General features: G+C 39.5%; 1 protein-coding gene across 1 annotated transcript in view; it reads right to left on the bottom strand.

Annotated features, from left to right (window-relative positions):
- Window positions 1-16,218, bottom strand: part of LOC126419578 (transformation/transcription domain-associated protein) — a 435,226-nt gene that overhangs the window by 319,007 nt on the left and 100,001 nt on the right. Inside the window, exons 14-16 of the mRNA XM_050086768.1 lie at window positions 14,433-14,743; window positions 8,589-8,728; window positions 1,569-1,735 (exon numbers count right to left, since the gene is read on the bottom strand). Coding sequence (XP_049942725.1) covers window positions 1,569-1,735; window positions 8,589-8,728; window positions 14,433-14,743 — 618 coding nt within the window. The remainder of the gene's footprint in view (window positions 1-1,568; window positions 1,736-8,588; window positions 8,729-14,432; window positions 14,744-16,218) is intronic.

Here is a 16,218-nt window from a genome sequence, read left to right as displayed (position 1 = left end):
GTCTTGCACAGACTGATGTCAGCAATATTTGTCTTCAAATCTGTGAACCCTATATTTTCCCTTTTTTGTAAACTGTAGTGATCTGCACGCTCTTACAATCACATGGGACTATTCGCCACACAATAGATTCTTAATACATGAGCTAGGGAAGAGGCTAATTCCACAGTATATTCTATGTAGATTGTCAAGTCACATTAACGTGACTGCTGCCTTTGTTCAACAGCCACTTACAGACGCAAACGGTACCATTGGCAGTGAGGCTCTAAAAGTGTGTCAGGGAGAGGGTGGCAGCAGCAGCAGCAGGAGGAAAACAATGCAGTATGTCATAATGCAGAAACAGAATGATTTGTCTGATATCCAGAAAGACAGATAATTGGCTTTCGAGCCAAGGTGGAAGCATTTCCAAAATGGGTAAGTTTGTAAGCCGTTCTAGTGTCACTGTAGTTTACGTATACCGTGCATGGTAAAATGGTGCCGTTCAAAACTGGTGCCGAAGCAACTGTGGTGCAACATGCCATAGATGACAGGGGTGAGCGATGGCTGCGGAAATGTGTGTGGGCGAATAGACATACAACTGTTGACCAAGTGACTGCCCAGATGAACCGAAAGAGCTCCCAACTGTGCCAACTGGGCTACCAACAGTGTCAACTCAACAATAATTCAGCGAACATTGCTGTGTATGGGCCTCCAAAGCAAGCGCCTCGTTCATGCGCATATGAGACGTGTTCATCGGCGACGAAGGCTGGAATTTGCATCCCAATACCGCGACTGGATGTCTGCTGAGTGGCAACAGGTGGCCTTTTCTCCATTGGCATGAAACGGCTGAAAGCAAACACCCTGCAACAATCATAAGAAGGGTCCAGGAAGGCACAACGGATCCTTGGGAACCATGCCCACCCCTACATCCAGTTCGTTTTTCCTCAGCACTAAGATATCTACCAGCATGAAAATGCAACATGTCACAAAGCGCATAGTGTACGTGCGTGGCTTGAAGAGCGCCAGGACGAATTTATCGTATCCCCTGGCCACCAAATGCCCCAAAATTAAACTCAATCAAGAATATGTAGGACCACTCAATCAGGCTGTTCACGCCATGGATCCTCAACCAAGAAACCCAGCACAGCTGGGCATGGCACTGGAGTCAGCACGGCTCCACATCCCTCTCGATACCTTTCAGAACCTCACTGATACTTCCTGCACGTCTCACTGTGGTTCACACTGCAAAAGATGGTTATTAATCTTCTAACGCAGGGCCACATTTATGTGACTCTATAGAGTAAAACATAACAGGAATTCCACCATAGCCTGTTATGGAGTCTTCTCTGTTTATTAATACTTGGGTGATTATTCTGACCCCTCTTATTTATGAATGTGTGTAGTGGTCAGACTTTGGTACAGTAATATCTTCATATATGAATTCGTTTTTAAGAAAGCAATTTTGTCCTTATGAACATTTGTGATACCTAAATTACACTGGAAGAGTTGTGAATAAAGAGAAAATATAAGTAAGTAAAACAGGACTCGAGAATTGCAAAATATTTCATTTTTCACCAAGATATATCACTGACCTGGCTAATGAGAGTGTGAGAACCATTCAAAGCAGATACGAGCGGATCCATGAGCATCGGCAGGTATGGCAACAGGGAGCTCAGTCTGACAGGAACTGTGAGGCACAGCTCCACAAACAAGTCCTTCATGTGTTGTTTGTGCAAACCACTCTGCAAGCTGTTCAGTCCTGTGAAGAGAATAGTTATAAGGAACAGATAGTCCTGCAAAATTCACATGCAAGTAACCACAAGATTAAAATAAGAAGAAAGAATATCAGCCAATGATATGCCTTGTCAAAATTAAAGATCAATGAGAGGTGTTTCAAAAGAAACACTGAACAACTGCAATTTGAATCCAAGAACTGGAGAGAAATTGCCTCCAAGATTCAACAGACAGTTAGTAGCACAGTCCTTACAGCGAAAATTACAATGGCTGAGTGGGCAAGTCCCAAACCGAAAACCCAAAGCTCAGTCGTTGGGTCCTTAGTCAGTCCAGCATTTCTTTTGGCACTTACTGTTTCCTTCACCAATGGCAATGGTTTTTACATGACAAAAACTGTGAAAGTAAACATAGCAATACAATTCCTGCATACTGGATTTTGCCCTTATTCATCCCCGCCGGACCGGAACCCACAGATGGCACAGAGATATCTCATTTTCACAGTTTAGGAGTGTTTTGGCACCCGCAGGTTGGTGCAAGACAGTCTATATGGATCATCCAGTTCTTTACAAGGCTGCCGCAATAACAATAGTCGATCAGAGAACACACGTAGTTGCACCTTCTTTTCTGTTCACCATAGTCAAACCTCTCTGCTACTGCAGGTAGCACTTACTATACTCAGTTGCAGATGATACTCGTGGCTGATAAACATTAACAGTTGTGGTCCGCTTCCTTGTGTGCTTTGTTTCCCTGTGCGGTAAGTTTTTTGCACTGCAGAATGTCTGAAGCATGCAGATGAAGTGTGCAAAAAAGTGTGGCTGCTAAATGCAAAGTTTAACGATCTGTTTATGTTTTTAGTGTTCAGACACGAGTTAGTGTGCTCTGTGTGCGATTCTTTTGAGAAGAAGAGAGACAATGGTGCGACTCTACTGCCTCTACTGAAGTTAGACAAAATAACTGCAGTCACTTTGACAACTACCTCTTTATTCGAATGAAGTGTTGACTGCTATTGACAAGAGATTTCATATCGATTCTGTATTTATGGATTTCCAGAAGGCTTTTGACACTGTACCACACAAGCAGCTTGTAGTAAAATTGCATGACTATGGAATGTCGTCTCAGTTATGTGACTGGATTTGTGATTTCCTGTCAGAGAGGTGACAGTTCATAGTAATGATGGAAAGTCATGGAGTGAAACAGAAGTGATTTCCGGCATTCCCGAAGGTAGTGTTATAGGCCCTTTGCTGTTCCTTATCTATATAAACGATTTGGGAGACAATCTGAACAGCTGTCTTGGGTTGTTTGCAGATGACACAGTTGTTTATCGACTAATAACATCACCAGAAGACCAATACAAATTGCAAAATGATTTATGGTGTGAAAATTGGCAATTGACCCTAAATAACGAAAAGTGGGAGGTCATCCACATGAGTGCTCAAAGGAACTCGTTAAACTTTGGTTACATGACAAATCAGTCAAACCTAAAGGCCGTAAATTCAACTAAACACCTAGGAATTAGAATTACGAACAACTTAAATTGGAAGGAACACATAGAAAATGTTGTGTGGGAAGGCTAACCAAAGCCTGCTTTTTATCAGGACACTTAGAAAATGTAACAGATCTACTAAGGAGAATGCCTGCACTACGCTTGTCCATCCTCTTTTAGAATACTGCTGTGCGGTGTGGGATCCTTACCACGAAGGACTGGCAGAGTACATCGAAAAAGTTCAAAGAAGGGCAGCACATTTTGTATTATTGCGAAATATGAGAGAGTGTGTCACTGACATGACACAGGATTTGGGCTATGGATAATTAAAAGAAAGGTGTTTTTCGCTGCGATGGACTCTTTTCACGAAATTCCAATCACCAACGATCTCCTCCAAATGCTCAAATATTTTGTTGACACAGACACATAGGGAGAAACGATCACCACGATAAAATAAGGGAAATCAGAGCTCGTATGGAAAGATACAGGTGTTTGTTCTTTCCGCATGCTATACAAGATTGGAATAATAGAGAATTGTGAAGGTGGTTCGATGAACCCTCTGCCAGGCACTTAAATGTGATTTGCAGAGTATCCATGTAGACGTAGATGTAGATCGTAGCATGGTGTAGTCAGTTTTTAAGAAACACTGTTAAAAGAGCTGTTTGAAGACATTGTGAGGCTTGACAAAACCTTGCTAAATGCCAGTCATTATCTAAGAAATGACTGATAATGATAGCATGTGGAAGTTCTGCTGTTGGAAAGGATGCAAGAATTATTGTCTAGCATGCTGAAACTGCATCTGGTTTCCTACCTACCTGTCTCCATGTTTACAAATTGGAGAAAAAAGAGAAACTACCATGACGCGATGAACCACAATAATTTTCTGAAATGGTTCTAAAGTCAACTACTGGAAAACTTAAATCAGCCATCTGTCATTGTAATGGATAGTGCCCTTTACCATTAAGTTATTAAAGATAAAAAGCTCCAACAACCACAATGAAAAAAAGGTGACATTGCTGAATGGTTGAAATGCCACAATGTGGAATTTCAGGACGATTTATGTAAAGTGGAACTCATGTAATCTTGTGCATCACATGGAAACAGTTCTTAAAGAAGTGAGTGTAGAAAGTAATATCGAGAAATATAATTGTATCCTTCGGCAATTCCAACAACATCTCCACAGACCTGAGCTCGTAACAACAGTGTTGAGACAGAAAGCGATTTTGAACTAAGTGCCATTTAACCTATGCTGTAATTCGTCCATTTTTGTTGTGTGTTTCATATTTTTGACTGAATGCTGTGTATTGCATTTTTGCACACAAGAAATCTCATCTTATATTACGGAATACATCTCTGCACAAGTATGACATACCAAATGCACTGTGATTGGTAAGTAGTTAAGCATTTTATATTATTTTAATATTGTGAACTACTGTATTTACATGAATGAAATTTTGATTCAAATCTATTTCAGCAGCCATTTCCTTAACAAATACATCAACTAAAAATAAATCACGCTGATTATTGTAAAGGACAGTGCGCTTCCAGTTGCTTTTGTTGAGATATACAAATAATAGGAACAAGGTATCACCTGAGTGCATTCAGTAAGTCACAAGGATATTATGATTCTATAAAGTGAACTCAAAATCACACATTACAAGCCAGCGTAGGAACCTAGTCAGTGAGGAACTGCACAGTTCTGTTGTTATTGCTGCTGCTGCTACAGCCATACTGCAGGCACATACACTGGCAAACCAACAACATCACACTCATTATGTACAACTATGACTCATGTCAATCACTTTCTTATCCTCGTCCAGGTATAGTGCGGAGGAGTCTGCAGAGCAGGCTGCAGATGAGTACTTGTCAATCCGAGTTAGCTTTGCGTGAGAAGCAGAAAACAGAGTATTTTACAGCAAGTACATTGAATCCGAAAGCAATGGGTAACTCTACGGGAGTTATGGAATCGTGTGGATGCCACTGTGCCATGAGTGAACTTCAAAACATCACAAGAAATTTTTCTGTATAACAAACTCAGCGTCTATAGTGTGTTCATCATAAGAATAAACCTGATGTAAACATTGTGCCATGTATTTTTCCGCGTTTGCTTGAATCTCATTGGATTTTGTTTCACATAGAGCGAAAGCTAAGCCGTGACTAACACCGTCAAGTATAATCACAAAGATACGTTTTATGCTGTTACATACACATAGATTGAGTGATAAAGTGGGACAATAGCTTTACCGGCACATTAAACTTTGACAGCACTGGCTGGCCAGTGGTCCAACTAAGCTGCAATGAAGTGAGCAGTTGCAGTCCACACGGAAAAAGAGTCGAGCAAAGAAACAATATAGCTTTGAATGTCATTTAATTTTTAAAGAGAATGAAATAATATTCGGAGAAACTCCAGCACTAATGTGCGCTTCTTAGGTGACCAGGTGAAACGCAATCAGTCTCACCTGACATAGTACTCTAATGACAAACAAGAGTGAAGAAAATTTCTAACTGAAACATAGGGTAATTTTTCTAAGTGAGCACAAGCATAATGCAAGGATTTCACCATACTGTTGAATACTGAAGCCAATGACAGTATTAATTACAGTCAGTCATCTGGTCATCTCTTAGCTCCTTCCTTACCCGAATCCGAGAAATACATTTCAGTTCTGGAAGTTTCACCTGCTACATTGTTAACGAGCATATCAACAACAGAATCTACAGAGCCAACCTGGCGCTGCATTTTCTCTTCTTCTTCTTCTATGACGAGTCATTCTATATCCTGCCAGCATTCGGCAGTAACAAGAAAAAGCTGCAGGCTTTAGTTCCAGTACATTTGGCAGCTGAACAGTGTTGTTACTTCTTGGGCCAAATCCCACAACGTGGCTCCAGATCAGTTCTGTTGGTTTCATATTGTAATGGTACAGTAGCAATTGTAAAAATGCAGCATTTGTATGATGTGCTCAATGCTGTGAAAATGATTATTTTTCATGTTTCTACAATAATTATCTACCTCTGTGGTATAAAACGATGGACGAAGTCCAAATAAAGAGGATTTGGTTTTTCATTTTTGCCCTAAAAAATTAAACAGTTCTGTTTTCTTAATTTAAGCAACTTTTATGAACAGTCAATAATTAAGAATCTGTATTTAAAATGAAAACAGGAATTTCGTGTTCAATATGTAATTAGAAACAAGAAGACCTGCATTATTCATAAAATAAATTGAACAAGGAAAAAAAAATGATATTGGGGTGATTTGAAGCACCGAACAATTAACTGCATTTGGTTAACATTCCGTTATGCTACCAACTGTGCTACGTGTATGATATGGGTTTGTACATCAACTGTATTACATACAGTCGTTGGGCAAATTTCAAAGCCGATTATCTCAGTAAATTTATGAAAACCATTAAGAACAGCCTACTTCTCAGCACTTATTAACCGTATTCCACACACTTGTTTCACTAAGGAACAGAAAGCAGCCTCAGCCATTTTCATGGGACTGTACACGATTTTTGAAATTAAAAATATGTGACTAAAGCGTGATTAAGAAAAACGTTGATGGCTGTTAATACATTTGAATATCTTAAAGTTTCATTTAACGTAACTTAGTAATAATATATCTAATACATAAGTAGGACCCACTTCCAAGAGTGTAACAACAGTGTACATGTGCTATGGCTTCTGACCAATCATCGCATTTGTGTTTGTTTACAGGTTTATCCTTATGATGAACAGATTATTGTATAAAGTGTTTCTAATTTCAAAAACCCTTTTTCATCATTTTATGGTATTATTGAACTAGTTATGTGGAGACCTGAGAGTAGGAGTGTGATAGGGCACGTGTCACTAAGACAGAGAGTTAAGAACTATATTAGCACAATATTTGTACCCTGGGAGTAAAGTTACCCGCCAACCGATGCTGTTAAAATCAAGAGTCTGAAGCCAAACTAATGGAACAGTGTTCAAGATACAACACTTACTCCAATTACAGAGTGGGGAACTTAAAAAACAATGAAGTTGCATTATAACAATATTAAGAGAAGGAAAGTTGCTACTCACCATATAGTGGAGTTGCTGAGTCGCGATAGGCACAACAAAAAGATTCACACAATTATAGCTTTCGGCCATTAAGGCCTTTGTCAGCAATAGACACACACACACACACACACACACACACACACACACACACACACACACACAACTTGCACATGTCTGCAGTCTCAGATAACTGAAACCACACTGCCAATGGTGGATGATGTGTGGTTTCAGTTATCCGAGACTGCAGACGTGTGTGCCAGTTGTGTGTGTGTGTGTGTGTGTGTGTGTGTGTGTGTGTGTGTGTGTGTGTGTGTGTTGCTGACAAAAGCCTTAATGGCCGAAAGCTATAATTGTGTGTATCTTTTTGTTGTGCCTATCGCAACTCAGCATCTCCGCTATATGGTGAGTAGCAACTTTCCTTCTCTTAATATTGTTACATTCCATCCTGGATTTTCCATTGTTTGAAATTGCATTATGGTTCACAGTCCCAGATAAACTGCGGATGGCCCTCAACTGTCTGGATCAGTCAGTTCAAAGATCAGAGGCAAGGCGAGAGCGTATCACCTCTAGTAGGACTATGCCTGGTAAAGCACTGTGGTGATCCAATCGCCTTTTTTGGGTTATGACAGCTTTACCTAGATGCTGCAGTACACCCTGCGACAATACACTGGGATGCAGAAAAGATACCAGAAAAAGAGGAACCCAGCCAAACAACAGCAAGACTTTGGCAGGTTTTGTATGACTAGAAAGAATATAGCCAAAGTATTCTCACAAGTAAAGCACTGCTGGAATAGATTGACCAGCACTGTTGAAAAAACAGATACTGCAATTGTTATCAAACTTTCAAGCCTAGTCGAAACGTGGTATCAGATTGCAGTCTGGATTTTACAAATGAAAATGGCATATTTCTGTATTTTTTGGGACTAGATTCCCAAGTTTTGACGTATCATCAAAGACTGAAATGGAATGTGTCACCAAAAGCCTCAAAAGGAATAAAGTAGGCCGAGATGATTCAATAGTAGTAGAGCTGCCAAAGAGCGTAAATGATAGTACCATAGTCAATACAGTCAAGCTTATCTAGAACATTTGAAATAATATGTTGCATCATTATGTTTGTAAGCAACTGATACTGACAAATGGGCAATGAGGAATGTGATACATTACACACTGTGTTAGTTGATCAAACTTCTGAATAAAGTAATGTAAATCTTCAAAGCAGAAAACACACAGTCAAACTCTTGCTCTTTCAATACGTTTATCTAACATGCAATAAAAACTAACCACGTTTACAAACATAGTGTTTTGTTTTGCGACACTAATATTCAGATTGAATAAACAATCTGTTATAACTATAACAAACCTTGTAACAAGTTGGGAAGGAGTGGTAAAAATTCTTGATACAGTAAGTCATGACTGCCGCCACCAATCGATCTAAACAGGGCACGCAGCAGGAGGAAATAGTTAAATGGCTCTTTCGCGGTCATCGCTAATTCCATTGACCTGCATAGAAAATAAAAGGAAAAAAATCATTCAGTATGTCAAATTATCTCACAACTGGAGAAGAAATCATATTTGAAGCATGAAATATGAATAGCATATAAAAAGTAATGTGAAAGAGTGGTAGTTTCTGCAGGAAGTTAGCCACCTATCTTTCAATCCTATGTACTACATCACCTACTGCCTTTAGTTATCTCTCTTACTTCCAGCAGACATTGCCTGGATCACAATACGAATTCATGAAGTGCTCTCCTGTCAGCTTTTTATGAGGCTCACGTTACACAACAGTAGTTGGCTATAGTAAAAACAAATACATTGACCAATCTTTCAGTTGCATATGTCCCTAGGTTCAGGGGTACAGTCAATATGGAGCTAACTTGCAAAACTTTGCACAATGCCTCATTCTTACAGTAGTTGTACTTCTTTACAAATGACAGCCACGTGATACTAATGTGTTTCAGTTTACTACAACACCAGTATGGGAATGAACAGATTATTTCCTTTTCTCTTGAAAAAAGGAAAAAGATAGTAACAGATGCCGACTTCAATATTAATATTACAGCTGACAGCAATGGCGTGTCCACATTCACCGACTTAATAAAAACTTTGGCTTAAAAATAAATGTCATGCAACCCACTAGAGTAAATGCACAGTCAGCTACCTGTGTCGATAATATTCTAACAAATTATGTATTTGAAGATCTTTATAAATTCTGCATAGATTTAGGAATCTCTGACCACAAAACTACCAAAAACTAAGAAATTTCATGTAACAAAAGCCATGTGAAAAGGAACTTCAATGAAAAAAATTCAATTACATTTAGAAATAAGTTAAGAGAGGTTGAATGGCCTTACAACAGCTGTATTTCGAGTAATAGCAACTTTAACAATTTTTAAGTAGCTTTCTTGAAATATTTAATGAAAATTTTCTGCTTAGAACCATATGCAACAAAATGACCAATAAACTTAAATGGATAACCCAGGGTATAAAAATATCTAGTGCCAGGAAGAGGGAACTCCACAATGAACTGATATATAACAAAAACCCATGTTTTACTAAGTATGTTCATCATTATAAAGCTACATTTAAAAATGTTGTGAAGGCAGCCAAACAAACAGCAAACAAGAAGTTCATTGCACAAAAAGCAAAATAAAAGTAGTGTGGTCTGTTGTCAAATCATAGTTAGGTGCTAAGAGTTAGTAATAATGAAATATCTAGGATTAAAGTAGATAAAAGCTTTATTTGTAAACACGGCTCAAATATCAGTGTGTTTCAATTAATTTGTCATAAATGTGGCAAAGTCAGATGTTGATGTAGCAGAGAATCACAGTAAAGTAAATCCCTTTGGAATCCACCACAGAGCTGAGTATCTTAAGGATTCTTAAAAAGTCACAATAAAGGGTGTGGAAAATGTTATATTATCATTAAAAAATAAAAACTCTGCTGGGTGGGATGGGATACACACTAAAATATTCAACCAGTCTTTTGAACAGGGATGCTTTCCCACTGTTTTGAAGTCTGGTGAAGTCAGACCTCTATTCAAGAAAGGGTCGAGGGAAGACATGGGAAACTATCGGTCTATTTCTATTCTTCCAATCCGGTCAGAAGTGTTAGAGAAAGTAGCTCCAAACCAGATCAAAAATTTTATTGAAAAAAATATTATCATAAGTAACCAATTTGGATTTCAGCCAGGAAAAAACACACTAGATGCAGTAAATAACTTTATTGAAAAGATAGGCAAATCATGGATCAGAGTAGTAAAGCTGCGCAGGTATCTTGTATGGTCTCACAAAACCATTTGACTCTGTGAACCATGACGTGTTTATCTACAAATCAGACAAATATGGAATTAAGGACAATGCTCTAAACTGACTAACATCACACTTTCACAACAGAAAACAAAGGGTAACCATACCTCAGAGGCAGTGAATTATTATTCTAAATGGAGTGCAGTATCACAAGGTGTGCCTCGAGGCTCCATTTTTGGGGTCAATCCTGTCCCTACTCTACATAAACAACTTGCCCATAAATATAAATTCCCCATCAGTTGTGTTTGCAGGCAATACTTCTGTTTTAATTGAACATGATGATGCAGAAAAAATTCCGAGCTCCATCGTAAGCACACTGGGTACCTTAGAAAACTGGTTCCAGTTAAATGGGTTGGAACTGAACATTGCAAAAACCTATATGGTACATTTCAAAACCAAACATTCAAAATGTACGGAATTTAAAATACGACATAGCAATCAACCTATGAAAGAAGCTGACATGGTCAAATTCCTGGGACTAAATGTGGACAAGAACTTAAGCAGGAATACACATATTGACCTCCCATCAAATAAACTATGCACTTTTGCATTTGCAATGCAAATGCTAGCAAATTCCACTGACTTGTGTACATAAAAAATTGCTTATCATAGTTATTTTTAATCTGTCATTAGATATGGGATAATTTTCTGGGGAAGTCCAAGTTGTGTATCTCGAATACTGAAACTGAAAATAAAAATTGTCTGATACACGCCTACAGCACAGCAAACAGAGTCTTGTCATTCATTATTTTGGAAATTACAGATCCTAACTGCCCCTCCATATACATTTGTGAAATTATAATCTTCCTATACAGTAGACAAAAATTATTTGAGGGGAATCCTTTTAACCACACATATAACACACAAGAAATAAAATGATTTTACGCTACCCACACACCAGTTGAATTTACATGCATGGACTCCACAGTACATGGTGATGACAATATAGGACAAGGTAATGGGCAAAAGCATATTTCATATGGGGAAGAACAAAAAGAAAAAAAAAGAAAAAAAAAAAGAAAAAAAAAGAAAAAAGAAAAAAGGAAAAAAAAAAAAAGAGAGGCAACAGCGGATTCTGTTGGAGAAATGCTATTATTCAAAACAGAATTCATGGAGGATGAAATGATAATTTGAACGAGGGGGTAATTAAGTGTTAGATTTTATTGTATGTATGTATATCTAAAAACAAAGATGATGAGACTTACCAAACAAAAACACTGGCAGGTCGATAGACACACAAACAAACACAAACACACACACAAAATTCAAGCTTTCGCAACAAACGGTTGCTTCATCAGGAAAGAGGGAAGGAGACGGAAAAACGAAAGGATGTGGGTTTTAAGGGAGAGGGTAAGGAGTCATTCCAATCCCGGGAGCGGAAAGACACCTTAGGGGGGAAAAAAGGACAGGTATACACTCGCGCGCGCGCACACACACACATATCCATCCGCACACACACAGACACAAGCAGACATTTGTAAAGGCAAAGAGTTTGGGCAGAGATGTCAGTCGAGGCAGAAGTAAAGAGGCAAAGATGTTGTTGAAAGACAGGTGAGGTATGAGTGGCGGCAACTTGAAATTAGCAGAGGTTGTGGCCTGGCGGATAACGAGAAGAGAGGATATACTGAAGGGCAAGTTCCCATCTCCAGAGTTCTGACGGGTTGGTGTTAGTGGGAAGTATCCAGATAACCCGGACGGAAGTATCCAGATAACCCGGACGGTGTAACACTGTGCCAAGATGTGCTGGCCATGCATCAAGGCATGTTTAGCCACAGGGTGATCCTCATTACCAACAAACGCTGTCTGCCTGTGTCCATTCATGCGAATGGACAGTTTGTTGCTGGTCATTCCCATATAGAAAGCTTCACAGTGTAGGCAGGTCAGTTGGTAAATCACGTGTGTGCTTTCACACGTGGCTCTGCCTTTGATCGTGTACACCTTCCAGGTTACAGGACTGGAGTAGGTGGTGGTGGGAGGGTGCATGGGACAGGTTTTACACCGGGGGCGGTTACAAGGGTAGGAGCCAGAGGGTAGGGAAGGTGGTTTGGGGATTTCATAGGGATGAACTAAGAGGTTATGAAGGTTAGGTGGACGGCGGAAAGACACTCTTGGTGGAGTGGGGAGGATTTCATGAAGGATGGATCTCATTTCAGGGCAGGATTTGAGGAAGTCGTATCCCTGCTGGAGAGCCATATTCAGAGTCTGATGCAGTCCCGGAAAGTATCCTGTCACAAGTGGGGCACTTTTGGGGTTCTTCTGTGGGAGGTTCTGGGTTTGAAGGGATGAGGAAGTGGCTCTGGTTATTTGCTTCTGCACCAGGTCGGGAGGGTAGTTGCGGGATGCGAAAGCTGTTTTCAGGTTGTTGGTGTAATGGTTCAGGGATTCCGGACTGGAGCAGATTCGTTTGCCACAAAGACCTAGGCTGTAGGGAAGGGACCGTTTGATGTGGAATGGGTGGCAGCTGTCATAATGGAGGTACTGTTGCTTGTTGGTGGGTTTGATGTGGACGGACGTGTGAAGCTGGCCATTGGACAGATGGAGGTCAACGTCAAGGAAAGTGACATGGGATTTAGAGTAGGACCAGGTGAATCTGATGGAACCAAAGGAGTTGAGGTTGGAGAGGAAATTCTGGAGTTCTTCTTCACTGTATGTCCAGATCATGAAGATGTCATCAATAAATCTGTACCGAACTTTGGGTCTGCAGGCCTGGGTAACCAAGAAGGCTTCCTCTAAGCGACCCATGAATAGGTTGGCGTACGAGGGGGCCATCCTGGTACCCATGGCTGTTCCCTTTAATTGTTGGTATGTCTGGCCTTCAAAAGTGAAGAAGTTGTGGGTCAGGATGAAGCTGGCTAAGGTAATGAGGAAAGAGGTTTTAGGTAGGGTGGCAGGTGATCGGCGTGAAAAGAAGTGCTCCATCGCAGCGAGGCCCTGGACGTGCGGAATATTTGTGTATAAGGAAGTGGCATCAATGGTTACAAGGATGGTTTCCGGGGGTAACAGACTGGGTAAGGATTCCAGACATTTGAGAAAGTGGTTGGTGTCTTTGATGAACGATGGGAGATGCATGTAATGGGTTGAAGGTGTTGATCTACGTAGGCAGAGATACGTTCTTTGGGGGCTTGGTAACCAGCTACAATGGGGCGGCCAGGATGATTGGGTTTGTGAATTTTAGGAAGAAGGTAGAAGGTAGTGGTGCGGGGTGTCGGTGGGGTCAGGAGGTTGATGGAGTCAGGTGAAAGGTTTTGTAGGGGGCCTAAGGTTCTGAGGATTCCTTGAAGCTCTGCCTGGACATCAGGAATGGGATTACCTTGGCAAACTTTGTATGTGGTGTTGTCTGAAAGCTGACGCAGTCCCTCAGCCACATACAAATTGTATTATTAATTATTATTATTAATATTATTCTATTTGTTAACATCAGCTGTTCTCTGTTCAAGGTGAAATTTTACCACAGTTTGACATGTCTCCCATACCTGAATCAAATGGTTTAGATTAAGTATGTTATGAGACAAATAAACCACAATTCACAATTAAGGAACTCTTACAAATTTACATAAATTACATGTAAGTACTGCTAATCATTTGTGATCATACCAGGGCTTTGTTGTAGGGTTTTTCTTTTGTTACACATAGAACAGTAAATCTATACAACAGAATAATATATAAAATTTAATATATCCTGGATTTGTCAATTTAGGTTGGAATTCAGCTCAAGACTATAGTGATATCATTGCTCATCTGAAAGGAGGATCAAAATGTATATTCATTATCTGAAGGACTGACCAATAAATAAGCACAAAGCAGAATGGTGTGGAGTTCTAGTATCTGATAATGAGCAGGCAACAAGAAGGGAACAAAATAGAAAAGGGTAAACCAATAATAACAAATCATGAACGTACCTGTTAACAATCTTGTGCAGGTGGGGTCTGAGCATGTGTTTGTTCTCCTCTGGAAACAAAGAAACGCTACCAAACACCAACTTGAAAAGTTTCAAGTACAAGTTGCTCTTCTCCATGCCATTTCCCATCTCTTCCATTCTTTTCAAGAGATACTCAAGAAGAACAGTGGCAAACACAGGTGATGTGGTTGGATTTGCAAGAAAAGAGTTTGCCACAACTTGTAGTGCTGAATTCTTGTAGATTCGATCCACTACAAATTCTATTGTCGTTGAGAACACTTCATTAAATGTTAGGGGATTCATCATAGAGAACTGAAAACAGGAATAAATAATTAACTTCTGATTTCACCAAATACAAATGTGTCATTGTTATAGGTCTAAGCTGCTCAAAATTTAATGCAAATAAAATCACACATGGTTACACATTTTAAAGATTTTTTTTGTCACGAAGTTAATTTTCTAGCCCACACTGCAGGTATTGATTACTTTAAATGTATTCTGCTTGTTACAAATATAATACGTTTATGGAAGATTCTTGGTGCCGTAACACAATACATTATGTTATATTCTGCATTATAACTTAAAGATCCACAAATATGCACTGAATAAAACACCCATACCAAATATTGGCATTAATGTTAGTCCTTCCCAAACATCTCTTTAACGAGGTGCTCGATTTGGTGTTACCTGTAAGGAAGATCTGTGCAAAGTGGCCATGGCGTGTGAAGTGGCCATTGGGGTTCTTGGGGTGCTGGCATGGGGCAGGAAATTAACTTATTCTCCCTAGAGAGCCATTCACTCCATGAAGTCTAACCTGTCTGCTGTGCCACTCTTCGGAGTTATAATAATTTCTGTGGATTGTAGATATATGACTTTACAAATGAACCATCGTGGCATTTGCCTAGAGTGATTCAGGGAAATCACGGAAAACCTAAATCTGGATGGCAGGACACAGTGGGTTATGTGCCAGTTGGTGTTCCCTCAAGATTATGAATTCTGTACATGAGTTTGCGAATGAAGTTCAACTTTTATTTGTGGAAAATGTAATTCAAACCATGTTTCACACTGAAATATACTCTGTTCTTTGTTAAAAGAGATTTTTACCCCTTACTTTTTACTTTAAAACTAAGTAGCCACCTTGCCTGCTTATGTCGGGCAAAGTGGGCATTTTACCACTTTGTGAAAATAGAACTGTTTAACTTATTAGGTTTTAATAAAACGAGATATAACATAAAAATTCCAACAATGACTCATTGGTATTATAGTCATAGGAGACTACGTTTCTTCATTTTGTGAAGTGCAAAATTTTATGTTTATGAACATTTAAAGCAAGTTGTCAATCTGTGTACCAATTTCAAATCTTATCAAGATCTGACTGAATAGAGGAGATAAAGTGAAGTAACTGTAACGATGACAACAATTTCTTTGGATTTGGATGTGTAGAAGAAGAGAAGGATCAAGATGATTTAATGGGCATTGAGAGTGACAGTGATTAGGGAAATTACAAAAAGATTGAATTTGGAAGGTAAAGATGCTGTATTCGTGTGTGCAAGTTGCGTTTGCTTGAGTGTGTGTGTGTGTGTGTGTGTGTGTGTGTGTGTGTGTGTGTGTGTTGCTGCACAGGCTTTAATGGCCGAAAGCTATAACTGTGTGAACCTTTTTGTTGTGCTTATCGCGACTGAGCATCTCCGCTATTTGGTGAATAGCAACTTTCCTTCTCTAATATTGTTACATTTCATCCTGGATTTTCCATTGTTTGACCTTTTGCCTTTTAGTAGTTTTAATTT

This window comes from Schistocerca serialis, chromosome 1 (assembly GCF_023864345.2).
Source record: "Schistocerca serialis cubense isolate TAMUIC-IGC-003099 chromosome 1, iqSchSeri2.2, whole genome shotgun sequence".
Taxonomy (NCBI): Eukaryota; Metazoa; Arthropoda; class Insecta; order Orthoptera; family Acrididae; genus Schistocerca; species Schistocerca serialis.
Note: the sequence above shows the minus strand (reverse complement) of the source record. Positions and strands in the feature narration are given on the sequence as shown.